At 40.5% G+C, this 17668-nt stretch overlaps 1 protein-coding gene across 1 annotated transcript in view; it reads right to left on the bottom strand.

The window, feature by feature from the left end:
• The window catches only part of Ltn1 (E3 ubiquitin-protein ligase listerin), a 154557-nt gene that overhangs the window by 88894 nt on the left and 47995 nt on the right, over positions 1-17668 (bottom strand). Inside the window, exons 12-14 of the mRNA XM_071671796.1 lie at positions 16011-16861; positions 11415-11533; positions 4467-4605 (exon numbers count right to left, since the gene is read on the bottom strand). Of these exons, the coding sequence (XP_071527897.1) occupies positions 4467-4605; positions 11415-11533; positions 16011-16861 (1109 nt within the window). The remainder of the gene's footprint in view (positions 1-4466; positions 4606-11414; positions 11534-16010; positions 16862-17668) is intronic.

Raw genomic sequence — 17668 nt, 5'->3', positions numbered from 1 at the left:
CCAACAACCACCTTACATCATCTTGATTAATTCCGCTTCTCTGAGAAAGACCATAATTTGTCAACAGTATTAGGGTTATCCCTGAGTACATTAATGATGTTAAAAGAAATGTTTTTCTTGTTGCAGTGATTTATTAGTTTCCTTCTATGTTGTCGAAATCTACCGCATCATAATAGTAAATGTTCTATTGTGGAGATTTGTTCACACTATTGGCATAGTGGTGGAAAGGTTTTGCTTATGTATGGCTGCAGATGGGTGGTGTAAGCACAATTCATTCTGATGCGGGCCAGCATGACCTCCTCTCTTCTGTTCTTGTGGTATGAGGTCAGCCAGTCGGCCACTTCTTGCTTACATTTTCTATTAATTGTCAGGTCGGTCCACTGACTCTGCCACAGAAGATGAGCTAATCTCTTCCCTAAGGAAAGGCAGGACCCCAAGCTGTCTGCCTGCTCATTGCCGTATATATCGCAATGACCAGGCACCCAGATCAAGATGATATCTTTCTCACACGAATTTAATTCATTAATAATATTGCCCTGTAATTCAAAAGACTCTGTATATTCAGAGCCTACAGCTTTAAGAGCAGAAAGAGAATAAAAAAAAATTATCGCTTTATCATGATTTGAATTAATCATATAGTCTATGGCTCGATCAATGGCAAAAAATTCAGCGCAAAATACAGATGTATGGTTTGGCAAGCAGTATCTGAGGGCACATTCCATTAACCAGACACTTGCACCCACACATTTATTCATCTTGGAGCTGTCAGTGTAGAAGTGAACATAAGACAAGTGATTGATGATGACCTGACGAAAATGCTGGTGTACCTCGCTCTCCAATATATGTGGTTTTTTGGCTGGGAGCCAGCTCATCCTTATGTCAATTTTTGAACCCTCCCAGGGGGAGGTAAGGAATTTTTGACCAGCAAGTCCTCTTCATTCACTTTAATACAGGAGTTCTCACAAAGGAAGTGCATTCTGATGGCCAGGGGCCTGACGCCTCTGTTGATGAGCTGTGAACATTCCAGAATGAGGCATCAGGCAGGTGTATTGTTCCTCCTGGCCATCAGAATACCACTTTGCCACAACAGGATCTCATCTCTTAGTCGGAGAGGAGGTACATGGGCCTCAACTTCCAATCATAGAACTCTGGTACAGGTTAGGGCTCCAAGACACATTTGCAAACATTTGTTCTGTATCACATCCAACCTCCTCAGGGTATACCAGCTCACCGAAGCATACACCTGAGAGCCATAGTTTAATTTAGATCTAATTTTCTGTCAGCTCCCCAGAAGGAACCCAAAAGGCATTTAAGAATATCTAATCTTTTACTGCAATTTGTTACTAGACAGTCAACATGACTTTTCCAATTAAGTCATTTATCAAAATTTAAGCCTAGGAACTTAACTGTATTTCGAAATGGGATTGGGTTGTTGTCTAACGTTAAAAGCAAAATCGGGATATTAATCTTTCGGGTGAAGACAACCACGATACTTTTGTTGGGTGAGAAGTTAAATCTCCAGAGGAGCGCCCCACAATGAATGGACTCAAACACAGCTTGAACCAGGTGAGTCAAAAATTGTGCACTAGGCGAAGAGTGCCATACCGCACAATCATCAGCATAAAGTGAGTATTTAAGATCTCACAGGACAAAAGCTGGAGACAGAATATCATTAATCATAATATCAAATAATGCTGGGCTACGAACGCTGCCTTGCGGCACCCCATTCTCTTGGACAAATGCGTCTGAAATGACATTGAGTGCTGTAAGTTTCATAGCAAAAGTTCTGTTGTTTAAAAAATTTCTAATAAATATGGGTAAATAACCTCTTAAACCAAAAGCATAAAGTTTGCTTAAAATTCCTTTTTGCCATGTCATGTCAAAGGCTCTTCCTAAATCTAAAAATACAGCAACCAAAAAACGCACTTTACTAAATGACTCTAATATAGAATGTTCTAGGTGTATTAAATGATTCAGTGTGCCTGTTATGACAGAAAGCACAATGTTGATCATTTACTTAACCCTTCAATTCTAACAAAAAAGTAGCCTCCTATTAACCATCCTCTCCATGATCTTACAAATGCAGCTAATGAGCGCAATAGGTCAAAACAAATCTATATTTGTGAGGCATCAAGAGCCTTGTGGGATGGGGATGACGTGCGCAAAGTGCCATGAGTCTGGAAATGTTTGAGACATCAAAATCTCATTGCACAATGCTAACAACTTAGTCAGGTTAGCCTACTAAGGTGCTGAATCATCCCGCAAGTGATCGCGCTGGGCCCCGGGCTCGAACCTTTACAGGATTTTAGGGCAAGAAGGAGTTCTTTCATCGTAAATATTTTGTTATTATCAAAAGTATCTTCTGAGGCAAAGTCTGGTATTTGCCACTCAGCCTGGCGCTTGTGGTGTAGGAAGCATTGGCTGAGGTGCTCATTTCTAAGAATCTCCTGGTGAGTGTGTTGGCCATGTCCACTGGGTCATTGATGATTTGATCTTGGAGGTGGATTTGTGGAGGAAGTGGCAGCTTGTATTTTCTTTTGATTTTATTGATTGTGCAGAGCAGCTTGTGGTGTAGGAGGCATGGATCATAATTGGCTGAGTTGCTCGTTTCTAAGAGTCTCCTGGTGAGTGTGTTGGCCATGTCCAATGGGTTGTCAATGATTTGATCTTGGTGGTGGATTTGTGGAGGAAGTGGCAGCTTGTATTTTCTTTTAATTTTATTGATTGTGCACCAGACATGACTTACTGGTGTGCCCTTGTTCACAGATGAGACAAAGCCATGCCAGGAGTCTCGTTTGGCTTCTTTGATAGTTCTTGCCTGAGCCCTCGCATGTTTTGTAAGCAATAACGTTATTATCTGAAGGTTCCGTGTCGAAAATCTTGCATCTTTCATTGTGCTCAGGCAGTGCATTTTGGCAATCCTCAGTGGTTCACTTTGTCAATTGTCTCAGCAAAATTGAGAAAACTGTCCATTCTCTCTCCTTGCATCAAAGTTTCATATACGTCATTCTAATGAGCTATCAGTCAGAGTTACCTACTTTTTCATGGTATTAATCCATGTTGACCCATTTCATTTCACTGCTTTTGGACATGTCCAACTATGTGCCCTTTTATCACTCTTTCAAAGACATATTATATGTAATCTCAAACTAACTGACCAATACTGTTTAGGTACTAAGTTAGATCCTCCTTTATGTGCTAGGGGCTCATATCCCATTTTGTGGATGTCTGCAATTTTGCCTCCACCTAAACTTTACAACAGTAACATCACTGGCCTCAAAACTGAATTTTGACGTGAATAAAGATTCTTTTTGTTTAATCAACATCTTGAAAGCAAAAATGGGTATGTTTGAAGGAATAGTGGTTCCAACAATGTTGTATGGTTGCGAGGCGTGGGTTATGGATAGAATTGTGCGCAGGAGGATGGATGTGCTGGAAATGAGATGTTTGAGGACAATGTGTGGTGTGAGGTGGTTTGAGCGAGTAAGTAATGTAAGGGTAAGAGAGATGTGTGGAAATAAAAAGAGCGTGGTTGAGAGAGCAGAAGAGGGTGTTTTGAAATGGTTTGGGCACATGGAGAGAATGAGTAAGGAAAGATTGACCAAGAGGATATATGTGTCGGAGGTGAAGGGAACGAGGAGAAGTGGGGGACCAAATTGGAGGTGGAAAGATGGAGTGAAAAAGATTTTGAGTGATCGGGGCCTGAACATGCAGGAGGGTGAAAGGCAGGCAAGGAATAGAGTGAATTGGATCGATGTGGTATACCGGGGTTGACGTGCTGTCAGTGGATTGAATCAGGGCATGTGAAGCGTCTGGGGTAAACCATGGAAAGTTCTGTGGGGCCTGGATGTGGAAAGGGAGCTGTGGTTTCAGGCATTATTGCATGACAGCTGGAGACTGAGTGTGAACGAATGGGGCCTTTGTTATCTTTTCCTAGCGCTACCTCGCACACATGAGGGGGAGGGGGAAGGGGATGGTATTCCATGTGTGGCGAGGTGGCGATGGGAATGAATGAAGGCAGACAGTGTGAATTGTGTGCATGGGTATATATGTATGTGTCTGTGTGTGTATATATAAGTGTACATTGAGATGTAGAGGTATGTATATTTGTGTGTGTGGACGTGTGTGTATATACATGTGTATGGGGGCGGGTTGGGCCATTTCTTTCTTCTGTTTCCTTGCGCTACCTTGCAAATGCGGGAGACAGCGACAAAGCAAAATAGAATAAATAAATAAATATAAAAACATCTTGCATATTTCCTTGAGGCAATTTTTGTACTTTTCTCCTAATTCAAAGGGCACATCTAAGAGACAGACTAATTCAAACTTTTTTGTTAGTGGAAATCAGAAACGATCATTTCTTTGAACACTTAACACACATTTCTGCATCAATCACAGTTTTGTTCACAATCTCTTGCATAATAAAGATTCACCCACCCAAAGTATGATTTCCTTTAATTCTTTACCTGTTTCGTTGCACAGAATCCAAGGGAACTTTCTTGCAAGCCATCCATCAAGCGTAGAATGTTGACATCTTCAACCTTCATCCAGTTACTCACTACCTTAGTCAATGTCACACACCAGGCAATGCTCCCATCACTACATCTTTAAGAGAGAAATAATGAGAATATAATACTGATTTTGTTTCACAATAATACTGACCAAGATATATCACTGTCTGAATCAGGATATATAGGCACAAGAGCTCAGAATTTAAAAGTAAGAGTTCCTAAACAAATACTTCAGTTGAAACATGTCATACCTCTGATATGGTTGAATTTTCCAATAAGCTACAAATGCAATGAAATACATAATACTTTAAGGATTAACAATATTAAGTGCATAGCAGTAAAAAAGTTTGTTTTAACTACAAAAATATGAACACAATGAAAAGATAAAAATCATCTGTTATCTACAATATATGTTAAAAGCCGTGTGGAGAATCTGTGATATTGGATATTCATGTACCCTGCCCATTCAAAGCACCTCTTCATGAATATAATCATACTGATAATCTCTGAAACATGTTATTCCAGGATTGAAAAAGGATTTCTCTGTAAACCTAATGCCAAAGTATAACACTGCAGTTAACTAATACAAGACATTGTAAATAGTATGTTCTAAACTGTCTGCATAACTGAACTATTTGAAATCAAAGTGGCTATATTTCTGACTTACTATTTTCAAAAGTCTAAGCTGATTAATAAGTTATTATAAGACTATAGCAATATGATGCAGAAAAAAAATATAAGCGGAAGTGGATCATAGGGTGGGGGAGGGGGCGAAAATTCTGGGAGCCTCGAAGAATGTGTGGAAGTCGAGAACATTATCTCGGAAAGCAAAAATGGGTATGTTTGAAGGAATAGTGGTTCCAACAATGTTGTATGGTTGCGAGGCGTGGGCTATGGATAGAGTTGTGCGCAGGAGGATGGATGTGCTGGAAATGAGATGTTTGAGGACAATGTGTGGCGTGAGGTGGTTTGATCGAGTAAGTAACGTAAGGGTAAGAGAGATGTGTGGAAATAAAAAGAGCGTGGTTGAGAGAGCAGAAGAGGGTGTTTTGAAATGGTTCGGGCACATGGAGAGAATGAGTGAGGAAAGATTGACAAAGAGAATATATGTGTCAGAGGTGGAGGGAACGAGGAGAAGAGGGAGACCAAATTGGAGGTGGAAAGATGGAGTGAAAAAGATTTTGTGTGATCGGGGTCTGAACATGCAGGAGGGTGTAAGGAGGGCAAGGAATAGAGCGAATTGGAGCGATGTGGTATACCGGGGTTGACGTGCTGTCAGTGGATTGAATCAAGGCATGTGAAGCGTCTGGGGTAAACCATGGAAAGCTGTGTAGGTATGTATATTTGCGTGTGTGGACGTATGTATATACATGTGTATGGGGGTGGGTTGGGCCATTTCTTTTGTCTGTTTCCTTGCGCTACCTCGCAAACGCGGGAGACAGCGACAAAGCAAAAAATATATATATATATATATATATATATATATATATATATATATAAACTGGAGGAAGTGAAGTGTTTTAGATATCTGGGAGTGGATCTGGCAGTGGATGGAACCATGGAACCGGAAGTGGATCATAGGGTGGGGGAGGGGGCGAAGATTCTGGGGGCCTTGAAGAATGTGTGGAAGTCGAGAACATTATCTCGGAAAGCAAAAATGGGTATGTTTGAAGGAATAGTGGTTCCAACAATGTTGTATGGTTGCGAGGCGTGGGCTATGGATAGAGTTGTGCGCAGGAGGATGGATGTGCTGGAAATGAGATGTTTGAGGACAATGTGTGGTGTGAGGTGGTTTGATCGAGTGAGTAACGTAAAGGTAAGAGAGATGTGTGGAAATAAAAAGAGCGTGGTTGAGAGAGCAGAAGAGGGTGTTTTGAAGTGGTTTGGGCACATGGAGAGAATGAGTGAGGAAAGATTGACCAAGAGGATATATGTGTCGGAGGTGGAGGGAACGAGGAGAAGAGGGAGACCAAATTGGAGGTGGAAAGATGGAGTGAAAAAGATTTTGTGTGATCGGGGCCTGAACATGCAAGAGGGTGAAAGGAGGGCAAGGAATAGAGTGAATTGGAGCGATGTGGTATACCGGGGTTGACGTGCTGTCAGTGGATTGAATCAAGGCATGTGAAGCGTCTGGGGAAAACCATGGAAAGCTGTGTAGGTATGTATATTTGCGTGTGTGGACGTATGTATATACATGTGTATGGGGGGGAGGTTGGGCCATTTCTTTCGTCTGTTTCCTTGCGCTACCTCGCAAGCGCGGGAGACAGCGACAAAGTATAAAAAAAAAAAAAAATATATATATATATATATATATATATATATATATATTTGCTTTGAAGAATGTATGTGAGAAATACTTAGAAAAGCAAATGGATTTGTATGTAGCATTTATGGATCTGGAGAAGGCATATGATAGAGTTGATAGAGATGCTCTGTGGAAGGTATTAAGAATATATGGTGTGGGAGGCAAGTTGTTAGAAGCAGTGAAAAGTTTTTATCGAGGATGTAAGGCATGTGTACGTGTAGGAAGAGAGGAAAGTGATTGGTTCTCAGTGAATGTAGGTTTGCAGGCAGGGGTGTGTGATGTCTCCATGGTTGTTTAATTTGTTTATGGATGGGGTTGTTAGGGAGGTGAATGCAAGAGTTTTGGAAAGAGGGGCAAGTTTGAAGTCTGTTGGGGATGAGAGAGCTTGGGAAGTGAGTCAGTTGTTGTTCGCTGATGATACAGCGCTGGTGGCTGATTCATGTGAGAAACTGCAGAAGCTGGTGACTGAGTTTGGTAAAGTGTGTGAAAGAAGAAAGTTAAGAGTAAATGTGAATAAGAGCAAGGTTATTAGGTACAGTAGGGTTGAGGGTCAAGTCAATTGGGAGGTGAGTTTGAATGGAGAAAAACTGGAGGAAGTGAAGTGTTTTAGATATCTGGGAGTGGATCTGGCAGCAGATGGAACCATGGAAGCAGAAGTGGATCATAGGGTGGGGGAGGGGGCGAAAATTCTGGGAGCCTTGAAGAATGTGTGGAAGTCGAGAACATTATCTCGGAAAGCAAAAATGGGTATGTTTGAAGGAATAGTGGTTCCAACAATGTTGTATGGTTGCGAGGCGTGGGCTATGGATAGAGTTGTGCGCAGGAGGATGGATGTGCTGGAAATGAGATGTTTGAGGACAATGTGTGGTGTGAGGTGGTTTGATCGAGTAAGTAACGTAAGGGTAAGAGAGATGTGTGGAAATAAAAAGAGCGTGGTTGAGAGAGCAGAAGAGGGTGTTTTGAAATGGTTCGGGCACATGGAGAGAATGAGTGAGGAAAGATTGACAAAGAGAATATATGTGTCGGAGGTGGAGGGAATGAGGAGAAGAGGGAGACCAAATTGGAGGTGGAAAGATGGAGTGAAAAAGATTTTGTGTGATCGGGGTCTGAACATGCAGGAGGGTGTAAGGAGGGCAAGGAATAGAGCGAATTGGAGCGATGTGGTATACTGGGGTTGACGTGCTGTCAGTGGATTGAATCAAGGCATGTGAAGCGTCTGGGGTAAACCATGGAAAGCTGTGTAGGTATGTATATTTGCGTGTGTGGACGTATGTATATACATGTGTATGGGGGTGGGTTGGGCCATTTCTTTCGTCTGTTTCCTTGCGCTACCTCGCAAACGCGGGAGACAGCGACAAAGCAAAAAAAAAAGAAAAAAAAAATTTCAAGGTTAAAATCTGGTGTACGAAATCCTCACTTACCTCATTGTGGTTTGCCTGCTTACATGATGGTTATACATAACAGTTACATAACAGAGGCAAATGTAAAAGGCAATGAAGTAGAGAGAAAAAGAAATGAGGACTACTTTTGAAGACTTACACATGAAGCAGAGGCAAAAGAAACATTCAAACAAAGGTAATATTTACAACAGCGAAAGACACAAATATTCATAAGCACAGGGAAAATCCTTTTCTTCTTTAGAAAGACTGATTTCTGCACTTCCATCTATATGAATTTTGCATATGAATTTCTGAAAACTTGTATGGTCGATGATCTGGATATCCATTACCAAGTAAGACAATTACCACTGCCTTTGTGACTACTCAACCACCCAAAGCAATCAACCAATCAAGACTATGGTCATCACAGAAAACCAATTGTTACTCTTCCTGCTAAATGATGAAACCATATCCAGATTCAAAACACCAAACTTATACAGCTCTTGGTATACAACTAACAAGTAAGAATAAAAATTGAGAAGAAGGAAACTGAATGGCAGTGTGAATCATAATCGCTTAATTGAACATATAGGTACCACTTTCACAGTCAAAAGTGACTTTCTACCCTTCAAATGTATGTATATGGGTCTTATGACTCAAAAGACAAATAGGTCAGTAATTTGGACATTCACTTTTGTGCCCCTTGTCTGCATAAAATGGCACTATGTATGCATTCTGCCAGTCATCAGGCTCCTCTCCTTTGGTCACACAAATGTCAACCAGCCTAACTAACCAACTAACAACACTCTCAACCCCCTTCATGAGTCAACTGCAATCCCATTCACTCCTGTCACTTTACCATACTTCACTTTATGGAGGGATCTTACCACTATCTCTCTTTTCACCATAACATTCATACTGACCATCTCATTTTGCATGACATTCCATCCCAAACAAATCACATCTGCCTCCCTATCAAATAACACATTCAGTGTTCCTTCAACTTCTTTGTCACTTCTATTTTTGATATCACTTACCCATTACTCTCATCACTGTTGCCCTCATTTGTCCTACTATTTGCTTCACACAAATGAACTCCATCTACAAAATTTACTTATTTTCCCTGAGGTTAATCAATCTCTTCAAAAAATTCTCATTTGCCCTGTTCTTCAGTTCTTATACCTTTCAACTGATCTAGAAATTTTAGTACTTTCTCCAATACTCATCCAAATTAAAGACACTCTCTTCATGAAAAGACCATCAATACACCTTCTGTTTTTCATCCACTACCAATTCAACTACCTCACTTAAGTGGAAGCCTCTGAAAACACTGCACTAGTGTTGCCCTCTGCTAGTGACCTGTTAAAGGTGAGGCACTAAAGGCTAAAATGTGGCACTGCAGCTCAACTGTTATGGAGACTTTTTACTGTGGCCACCCCTACAGGGAGCTCCCAAAGGAAATGGTTGTCAGAGATATAGATAGATAGATAAATAGACTCCATAATTCACAGATCTTTTTCACCTATCCAAACTTATCTTTCACATGCCACACATTTGACTTGCACATTTGTGCAATGCTTTCCAAATTACCTAGCACTCCTCTTACACTCCCACATTTTCATTTACTGCCACCCATATGCCTTTCTTCACTCCATATCTCTTGGTCTATCTGCACACAGGCAATGTTTCTAAACACTCTCACTCTCACTACTTTCACAGGGCATTTCCTCTTTTCCTAAAATTACCACAAACTTCCACCCTAACCTGTCTATCTCTCATGCCTGTTCCATTCAAGACCCCCTCAAAAGGGTGGCCATGACAAAAGTGTCTCCATAACTGGTGAACTCCAATGCTGCTTCTTGGCCTTTAATGTCACACCTTTAACAGGCCACATGTCGTAAGTGTCTCTACATAGTGTCCTCAAAGGTTCCTCCATAATGTTCACAATGACTACCTCTACCTAAATCGCTTATCTAATGTTCCTGCCTAATGTTTCAGTCCACAACTTCTACCTTATACTCTCATCCAATGTTTCTTCTTATTACTTCCAGCTTATGTTTCTACCTAAACCCCCTGTCTAATGCTTCCATCTCTGACTTCCGTCTATTGTTCCTATCATTTTGCTAAAAGGCAGGGTTAGTGCATAAAGCTCACAGCAGGAAAATCTAGTGTTACAAAGAATGGGTTGGGTAAGTTAGGTGTCGTTAGGTGTTCTGTGTGACAAGAAGAGATTGTACATTTGTGTACAGAATGCCAGCAGACCTAGTGTGGGTGAGGCAGAAAGGAAAGACAACTACCTGGGTCTGAGGAGTGCAACTTGATAACCACTGAAGTGCTGGTTCACTACACAGCTGTCACTAACCCTTCCAGTACCCAGGCGGGGAGTGCTGATAACATACCTCCATGGTTGGTTGCTGCCCACCAAATAATACCTACTTTCACACTCACTTTCACAAAGAAATGATAAAACATTCCACTGGCTGACCCTCTCAACACATTCACATCCAACAACTTCTCTTGCATGCCCATCAGTTAACACATAATTCAATAAAGGCCTTGAACTCAAACTCACTCAACCACACATACTTATTTGCCTTTTTTTTTTTTCTTTTCTTTAACAGAGTCTTCCCAATCATCAGTTCTCTTTCAGTACACAATTTGACAAGCTTCTTCTGCAATTTCATTTACACAATGGATCATGCTAGAATGACTAATTATACAGTCCTTTTAAAAGCTGATGAATCAAACAAGCTTAACTATCATAAAGCTTAAAAAATCAGGGTTTCAAAATAATAAGGCTTTATGGTACTAAACAGATATGCATTTAAAACTATTCAGATGCAAGTCTTATCCCCAAACCAACAAGGGGTGGCACAAGTAATCCAGAGAGCAAATGCAAAATTAGCCATCCTATCAAAGCCTTAGCTTAAGCTAAATCTCTATCAACAGAACAAAAATCACACAGAGCAAAGCATACTCTAATGAGCTTATCTTTACCTTTATCCAAAAGCGATGAAAAGCATGGTTAGATGCCTAACTAACTAGGTTAAAAGAAGACACTATGAGTGATGAGTAACATTATCTAGTTTTTGCTGACTTCCTAATTAATTCAAGAACTAATCATGACAAGTATTTTACAGGTTTAACACATGAGAATATACATCATCATAATCTACAGTAAGATACTTTTCATGCAATTCTTTAATTTGAATAACCAACCTGTCTCTGATTTGTTTAGTAATAAGCCTCTTGTTTCCCTGGTTCAGCACACTTAATAAACACATCATGTCCTCCCTAAGTTTACTTGTACCAGCCTTAACATCCTCAGAGACAAAATTCTGCAAAACAGGACAAAAGTCAAATCAAACATATCATCAAATAAAAGATTATCATGTATTTTATTATTACAAAGATAAATGATGTGCTTCAGCTTAAAAATATATAGTACACTAATATACAGAGATTTTGTGGCAGAGGATGCCTGATGAATGATAGGGCACACAGAAATTATGTACGTGAGTATAGTGGGGTTGTAGTACGCCAAACAGTCCAGCAAAAACTGCTACCTTCAGATTATCATTTTCAATTTCTTTGACTGTTTGTGTTTTTATGACTCTACATAGTCTTAATATAATGTATTACTATGCAGATAATGAAAAGGCCTCATTATGAAAAAAAAACAACAGCAAAACAAGATGAAAATAGGGGGGGGAGCCTCATTTTTAAAGGGATACATTAAACATGAAATGTAGAAAGGTATGCATGGATCTTGGTGGGGTGCATGAGAATTAGTGGGATGCATGTATAATGCCATTGTATAAAGGCAAAGGGAACAAAGATGAGCATTTGAACCACAAAAGTATAAGTTTGTTAAGGGTGCCAGGTAAGTTGTATGGAAGAATGGAGACTGAGTGGGTGCACGCATGTATAAAGCATCAGATTCATGAAGAAAAACATGGATTCACGAAAGGTAAAGGATGTGTGGATCAGATGTTTGCTTTAAAAAATGTGTGTGAGAAATATCTACAGAAACGTAAGGAACTATGCGGCATTTAAGGACCCACAAAAAGCATATGATAGCTTTGATAGAGACACCTCGTGCAAGATCTTACAAATACATGGTGAGAAAGGAAAGCTACTAAAGGAATGTAGAAGTTTTTATCATGAGTGCGAGGCATGTAAACCAGTAGGAAGTGAGGGGAGTGAGTAGTTCACTTGAGGTAAATCATAGTCTGTGGTAGGAATGTGTGATATCATCATGGCTGTTTAATTTGTTTATGGATACAGTGGTAGGTAAGGGAAATGCAGGATTTTGAAAGAAGTGTGGGAGTGTAGCCTGTAGGGAGTGAAAGGGTTGTGGGAAGTGAATCAGCTATTTGCTGATGACACAATACTGGCGGCAGATTCAAGGGAGAAACTGTATAAGTTGGTACTTGAGTTTGGGAGAGTGTGTAAAAAGAGGAAGTTAGGAGTAAATGTGAAAAACAGCAAGGTTATCAGGTTTAGCAAGGCAGAGGCACAGTTTAGTTGGGGTGTGAGACTCAATAGAGAAAATTTGGGAGAAAGAAAGTGCTTTCAATACCTGGGAGTGGACATGAGAGTAACTGGAACCATGGAAGCAGAAAAGAGGGGGTGAAGGTTCTGGAAGCATTGAAAATGTGTGGGAAAAGAGGTGATTAACTGGGAGGGCAAAACTGGGTTATTTGAAGATATGGTAGTCCCATAAATGTTGCATGGATGTAAGGCATGTGCCATAGATGAGAATGAACAGAAGTTGGATGAGGTGGAAATCAAATGTCTGTGGACAAAATATGGTGTGAGGTGGTTTGATCAAGTAAGTAATAAAAGGTAAGAGAGAGGTGAGGTAATAAGAAGTGTGGCTGAGAGAGCTGAAGAAGGCTTACTGAAATGAGATGGAAATATGGAGAGAATGAGTGAGGAGAGGTTGACAAACAGGACATAGGTTTCAGAGGTGGAGTGAACAAGGAGATATGGATGACCAAATAGGAGATAGAAGAATGAAGTGAAAAAGATCTTGAGGGCTCAGGGCCTGAACACACAGAAGCATGTAAGGCAAGTAGAGGATAAACTGCATTGGAATAGTGTTACATATAGGGGTTAATGTGCTGTCAATGGATTGAAGCAGGGCATATGAAGCAGACAGGGGAAATCATGGAATGGTCTGTGGGGCCTGGTTGTGAACTGAGGGCTATAGTTCCTTGCATGTGACAGTTAGAGAGTAGATGTGAGCTAATGCAGCCTTTCTTTATCTGTTCCTGGCACTACCTCACTTATGCGTGAAATGGTGAAAATGAAAAAAAAATGTGATGTGAGGAGGGTTGACTGAAATAAGTATGTACTAAAAAGATTAGAGAGAGGAGTGGTAATGAGAAGAGTATGGATGAGAGAGCTGAAGAGGGTGTGCTAAAATCGTTCAGACATAAGGAGAGAATGAGTAAGGAGAGGTTGACAAAGAGGATATATGTGTCAAAAGTGGAGGGAACAAAGAGAAGGGGTAGACCAAATTGGATATGGAAGGATGAAGTGAGTAAGATTTTTTGGGTGCTCAGAGCCTGAACATGCAGGAGAATAAAAGGCATGCACACGATTGAATGAACCAGAGCGAAGTTGTATACATGAAGCAATGTGCTATCAAAGGACTGAACCAAGGCATATGATGCAGCATGGGAAAACCACAGAAAGGTCTATGTGGGGCCTGGTTGTGGACAGGGGGCTGTGGTTTCAGTGCATTACACAATACAGCTAGAAAAAAGATGAGTTAATGAGGCTTTTTCTTCATCTATTCCTGGTGCTACCTTGCTAATGCAGAAAATGGTAAACAAGCATAAAAAAAATAATGTAACTGGTAGATGCACTTGAAAAACAAACAGGAGGTCAAAAGGAAGATGCAGGGGTTGAAAAAGATGGCAAATAAGAGTTGGGGTGAGTAAGTATCAGCAAACTTCAGGGAGAATAAGATGTTTTGAAAGGAGGTTCATAGTGTAAGAAAAACAAGAGAACAAATGTAAGGTGTTTGGGCTAGGGAGTATGTGAAGTGAGAGAATCATAAGAAGTGGTTTGATGAAAAGAGAGGAAGTGGTGAACGCCTAACATATGATGAAATGTGGCAAGGCAGCTGGAGAGGATGATACTGCAGTAGAATTTCTTTAGAAAGGGGGTGACTGTATTGTTGAATGGTTAGTTACAATTTTTAGTGCATGCATGGATCATGGTAAAGTGCCTGAAGATGGGTGGAATGTATTCATAGTGCCATGGTATAATGGAAAGCGGGACACAGGGGAGTGTTTGAATTACTTAAGTATTAGTTTGTTGAGTGTACCTTGTACGATGTATGGACGAGTGGTGATTGAGAGGGTGGTGACAGATACAGATCATCAGACTGGGTAGGAAAAATATAGTTTCAGAAGTGGTAAGGGATGTTTGAATAAGGTGTTTGCATTCAAGAATGTGTATGAGAAATACTTGCATTCAAGAATGTGTGTGAAAAATACTTAGAGAAACAGAAGGACCTGTATGTGCTACTTATGGACCTTCTGAAAGCACATAGCAGGGGTGATAGAGATGCTTTGTGGAAGGTGTTATGAATGCATGGAGTTGGAGGAAAGCTATTAGAAATAGTGAGAAATTTTCATCAAGAGAGTAAGGCTTGCGTATGAGTGGGTAGAAACAAGGGTGAACGGTTCCAGGTGATGGTGGGTTTGCAGCACAGCTAGGTGTTGTCAGTATGACTGTTGAATTTGTTAATGGATGGGGTGGTGAGGGATGTGAATGCAGGGGTCTTGGAGAAAGGAGCAGGCATACAATCTGCCATGAGTGTTGTATGAAACTGGGAGACTGAAATGAGGAAGCCGACAGTGAATGTGGATAAAAGCAAGGTTATTAAGTTTAGCAAAGAAAAGAGAGAAGTTATTTGGAAAGTCCATCTGAATGAAGGGAACTTGAAGGAGGAGGAGTATCTTAGATACCTGTGAGTTGATATGGTAGCATGTAGAAATATGAAAGCAGAAGTGTGCCACAGAGTGGGATGAGGAGTCAGAAGTCTTGAGTGCATTTAGGAATAAGTGCAAAGAGAGGTCATTGCCATTAAGGGCTAAAATGGGTCCATTTGATGGTATAGTATTCCCATTGGTGCTATATGGATGTGAGGCAAGGGGCTTAGACAAAAATATAAATAATAGTGCGAATGTGTTGGAAATTAAATGTCTGAGAACGAAATGTGGTGCAGGAAGGATTGATCAAATAAGAAATGATAGAATAAGAAAAAGGTGAGACAATAAGAGGAGTATATGAGAGAGTTGAATAGAGTGTGCAGAAATAGCCTGGATATATGCAGAGAATGAGTGAGGAAAGGATGGCTAAGAGGGTGTACATGTCAGAAGCGCAGAGGACAAGGAAAGGGGAAACTAGGTAAGAGGTGGAAGGATGGAGTGAAATATGCTTTGAAATCTCAGGGCCAGACCATGCTGGAGGGTGTGAGGCATACAAGAGAGAGCTAATTGGAGTGACATTATTTACAGGGTAAGTACATCAGTCAATGAGCTGAACCAGGGCTTATGAAGCGGTCAGGGGAAACCATGGAAAGGTCTGAGAGGCCTGGATGTGGATAGGAGGCTCCAGTTTTGGTGCATTATACAAGGCAGTTAGAGAGTGGATGTGAGCTAATGAGGCCATTTCTTCATTTGATCCTAGCACTACCTCACTAACATAAGAAGTGGCAAACATGTATGAAAAAAAGAGCAAAAAAGAGGGAATCATTGCTGTTACAAATACAAAAAGCAAAAATATCTTACTTACATTTTGGAGAATATCATTTAATTCTTGCATAACAGTGGCATGGCATGTAGAGTGAAGGGCTGAGACAACGAGATGAGTGTACTGACCAAGAGATACCTGTTCCTCCTTCATGGTGACTACATCAGTGCTTCCATATCCACACACAAATAACAGTATGTCACAGAGAAACATGGAAATGCGGGAATGCTTATGATCCCATTGTAATTTGTCGTCCATCTTTCTTGGGAATGGAAATTCCCTGAATGATGTAGTTCCCTGAAGGATAGCTGGTGCCATGTAAAGGGGACATAATTGCACTTCCAGTTCAGCCCATTCCCCCTCACTAGGTGAAAGCATGTCCAGCATGGTTTGTATTCTGCTGTGATCAAGCATGATACTACATTCTTCTTCTTCAGACACATGGCTGAATATCAATATCAAAAGTTTTTGGGTAAGCTCAGCCATGGTCATTGCCATCTGAAAGGAGCAGGTGTCTTCCATTACAGTCTGTTTAATATCTTTCAGTGTAGACCTAAGGCATCCTCCTTCTTCCAGCAATCTATCAGGATTATCTGCTGCTAATGATGCAATCAATCCCTCAAAAGCCTTTAAGAAAGTTGTCTTGAGTACAACAATTGTGTCCTCAGCAAGAAATTTTGAAGACTGACAAAGCAACAAAAACAGGGACTTCATGAATTCATGTATGCCTTTTGTCTCCCAGAATATATAACTACTAAAGAGCTGCCCCGCCAAATTAGCAACCAGTTGCACCATTTGGTCTTCGGGTTCACGTTCACTGGAAACACTCATTTTTAGATTGGTACTAAGTTTGGTAAGAATTTGTGATATGTACTCCAAGGCAATCACTGGTTCTGTGAAGAAAAAGAAAAAAAAATTAGGCACATGTGTTATGACCGATAAAATATTCTTTATTGAAATACAAAGATACAAAAGAATGGAAACAATTGATGTTGTTGCCTAATACTCTACAGAGCATGGCAGGTTAAAGATAGAAGTTGCAGAGAAAAAATAAATCGGAGGAAGATTGTACATAAAATTCTAAACACACGAACTTGGTGAAACTTTATCAACAAGAATGCTGCTTTCTAAGAGAAGAGTGAGGAGTAATGTGATTATAACCATTAAATTTTAAAACAAACTGATGACATAGACAGTGAACAGTTCTTCAAGAAATGTAAGGACACAGCTAGAGGACACAACATGAAAGTAATTAGAAACTTGTTTAAAAAGATGTATAGATGGATTGAATCAAGGCATGTGCAGCGTCTGGGGTAAACCATGGAAAGTTCTGTGGGGCCTGGATGTGGAAAGGGAGCTGTGGTTTCGGGCATTATTACATGACAGCTAGAGACTGAGTGTGAACGAATGGGGCCTTTGCTGTCTTTTCCTAGTGCTACCTCGCACACACGAGGGGGGAGGAGGATGTTATTCCATGTGTGGCGAGGTGGCGATGGGAATAAATAGAGGCAGACAGTATGAATTATGTACATGTGTATATATGTATATGTCTGTGTGTGTATATATATATGTGTACATTGAGATGTATAGGTATGTATATTTGCATGTGTGGATGTGTATGTATTTACATGTGTATGGGGGTGGGTTGGGCCATTTCTTTCGTCTGTTTCCTTGCGCTACCTCGCAAACGCGGGAGACAG

Source organism: Panulirus ornatus, chromosome 17 (genome assembly GCF_036320965.1).
Source record: "Panulirus ornatus isolate Po-2019 chromosome 17, ASM3632096v1, whole genome shotgun sequence".
In the NCBI taxonomy this organism is placed as follows: Eukaryota; Metazoa; Arthropoda; class Malacostraca; order Decapoda; family Palinuridae; genus Panulirus; species Panulirus ornatus.
The sequence above is the reverse complement of the archived record's forward strand: the minus strand, read 5'-3'. Positions and strand labels throughout refer to the sequence as shown.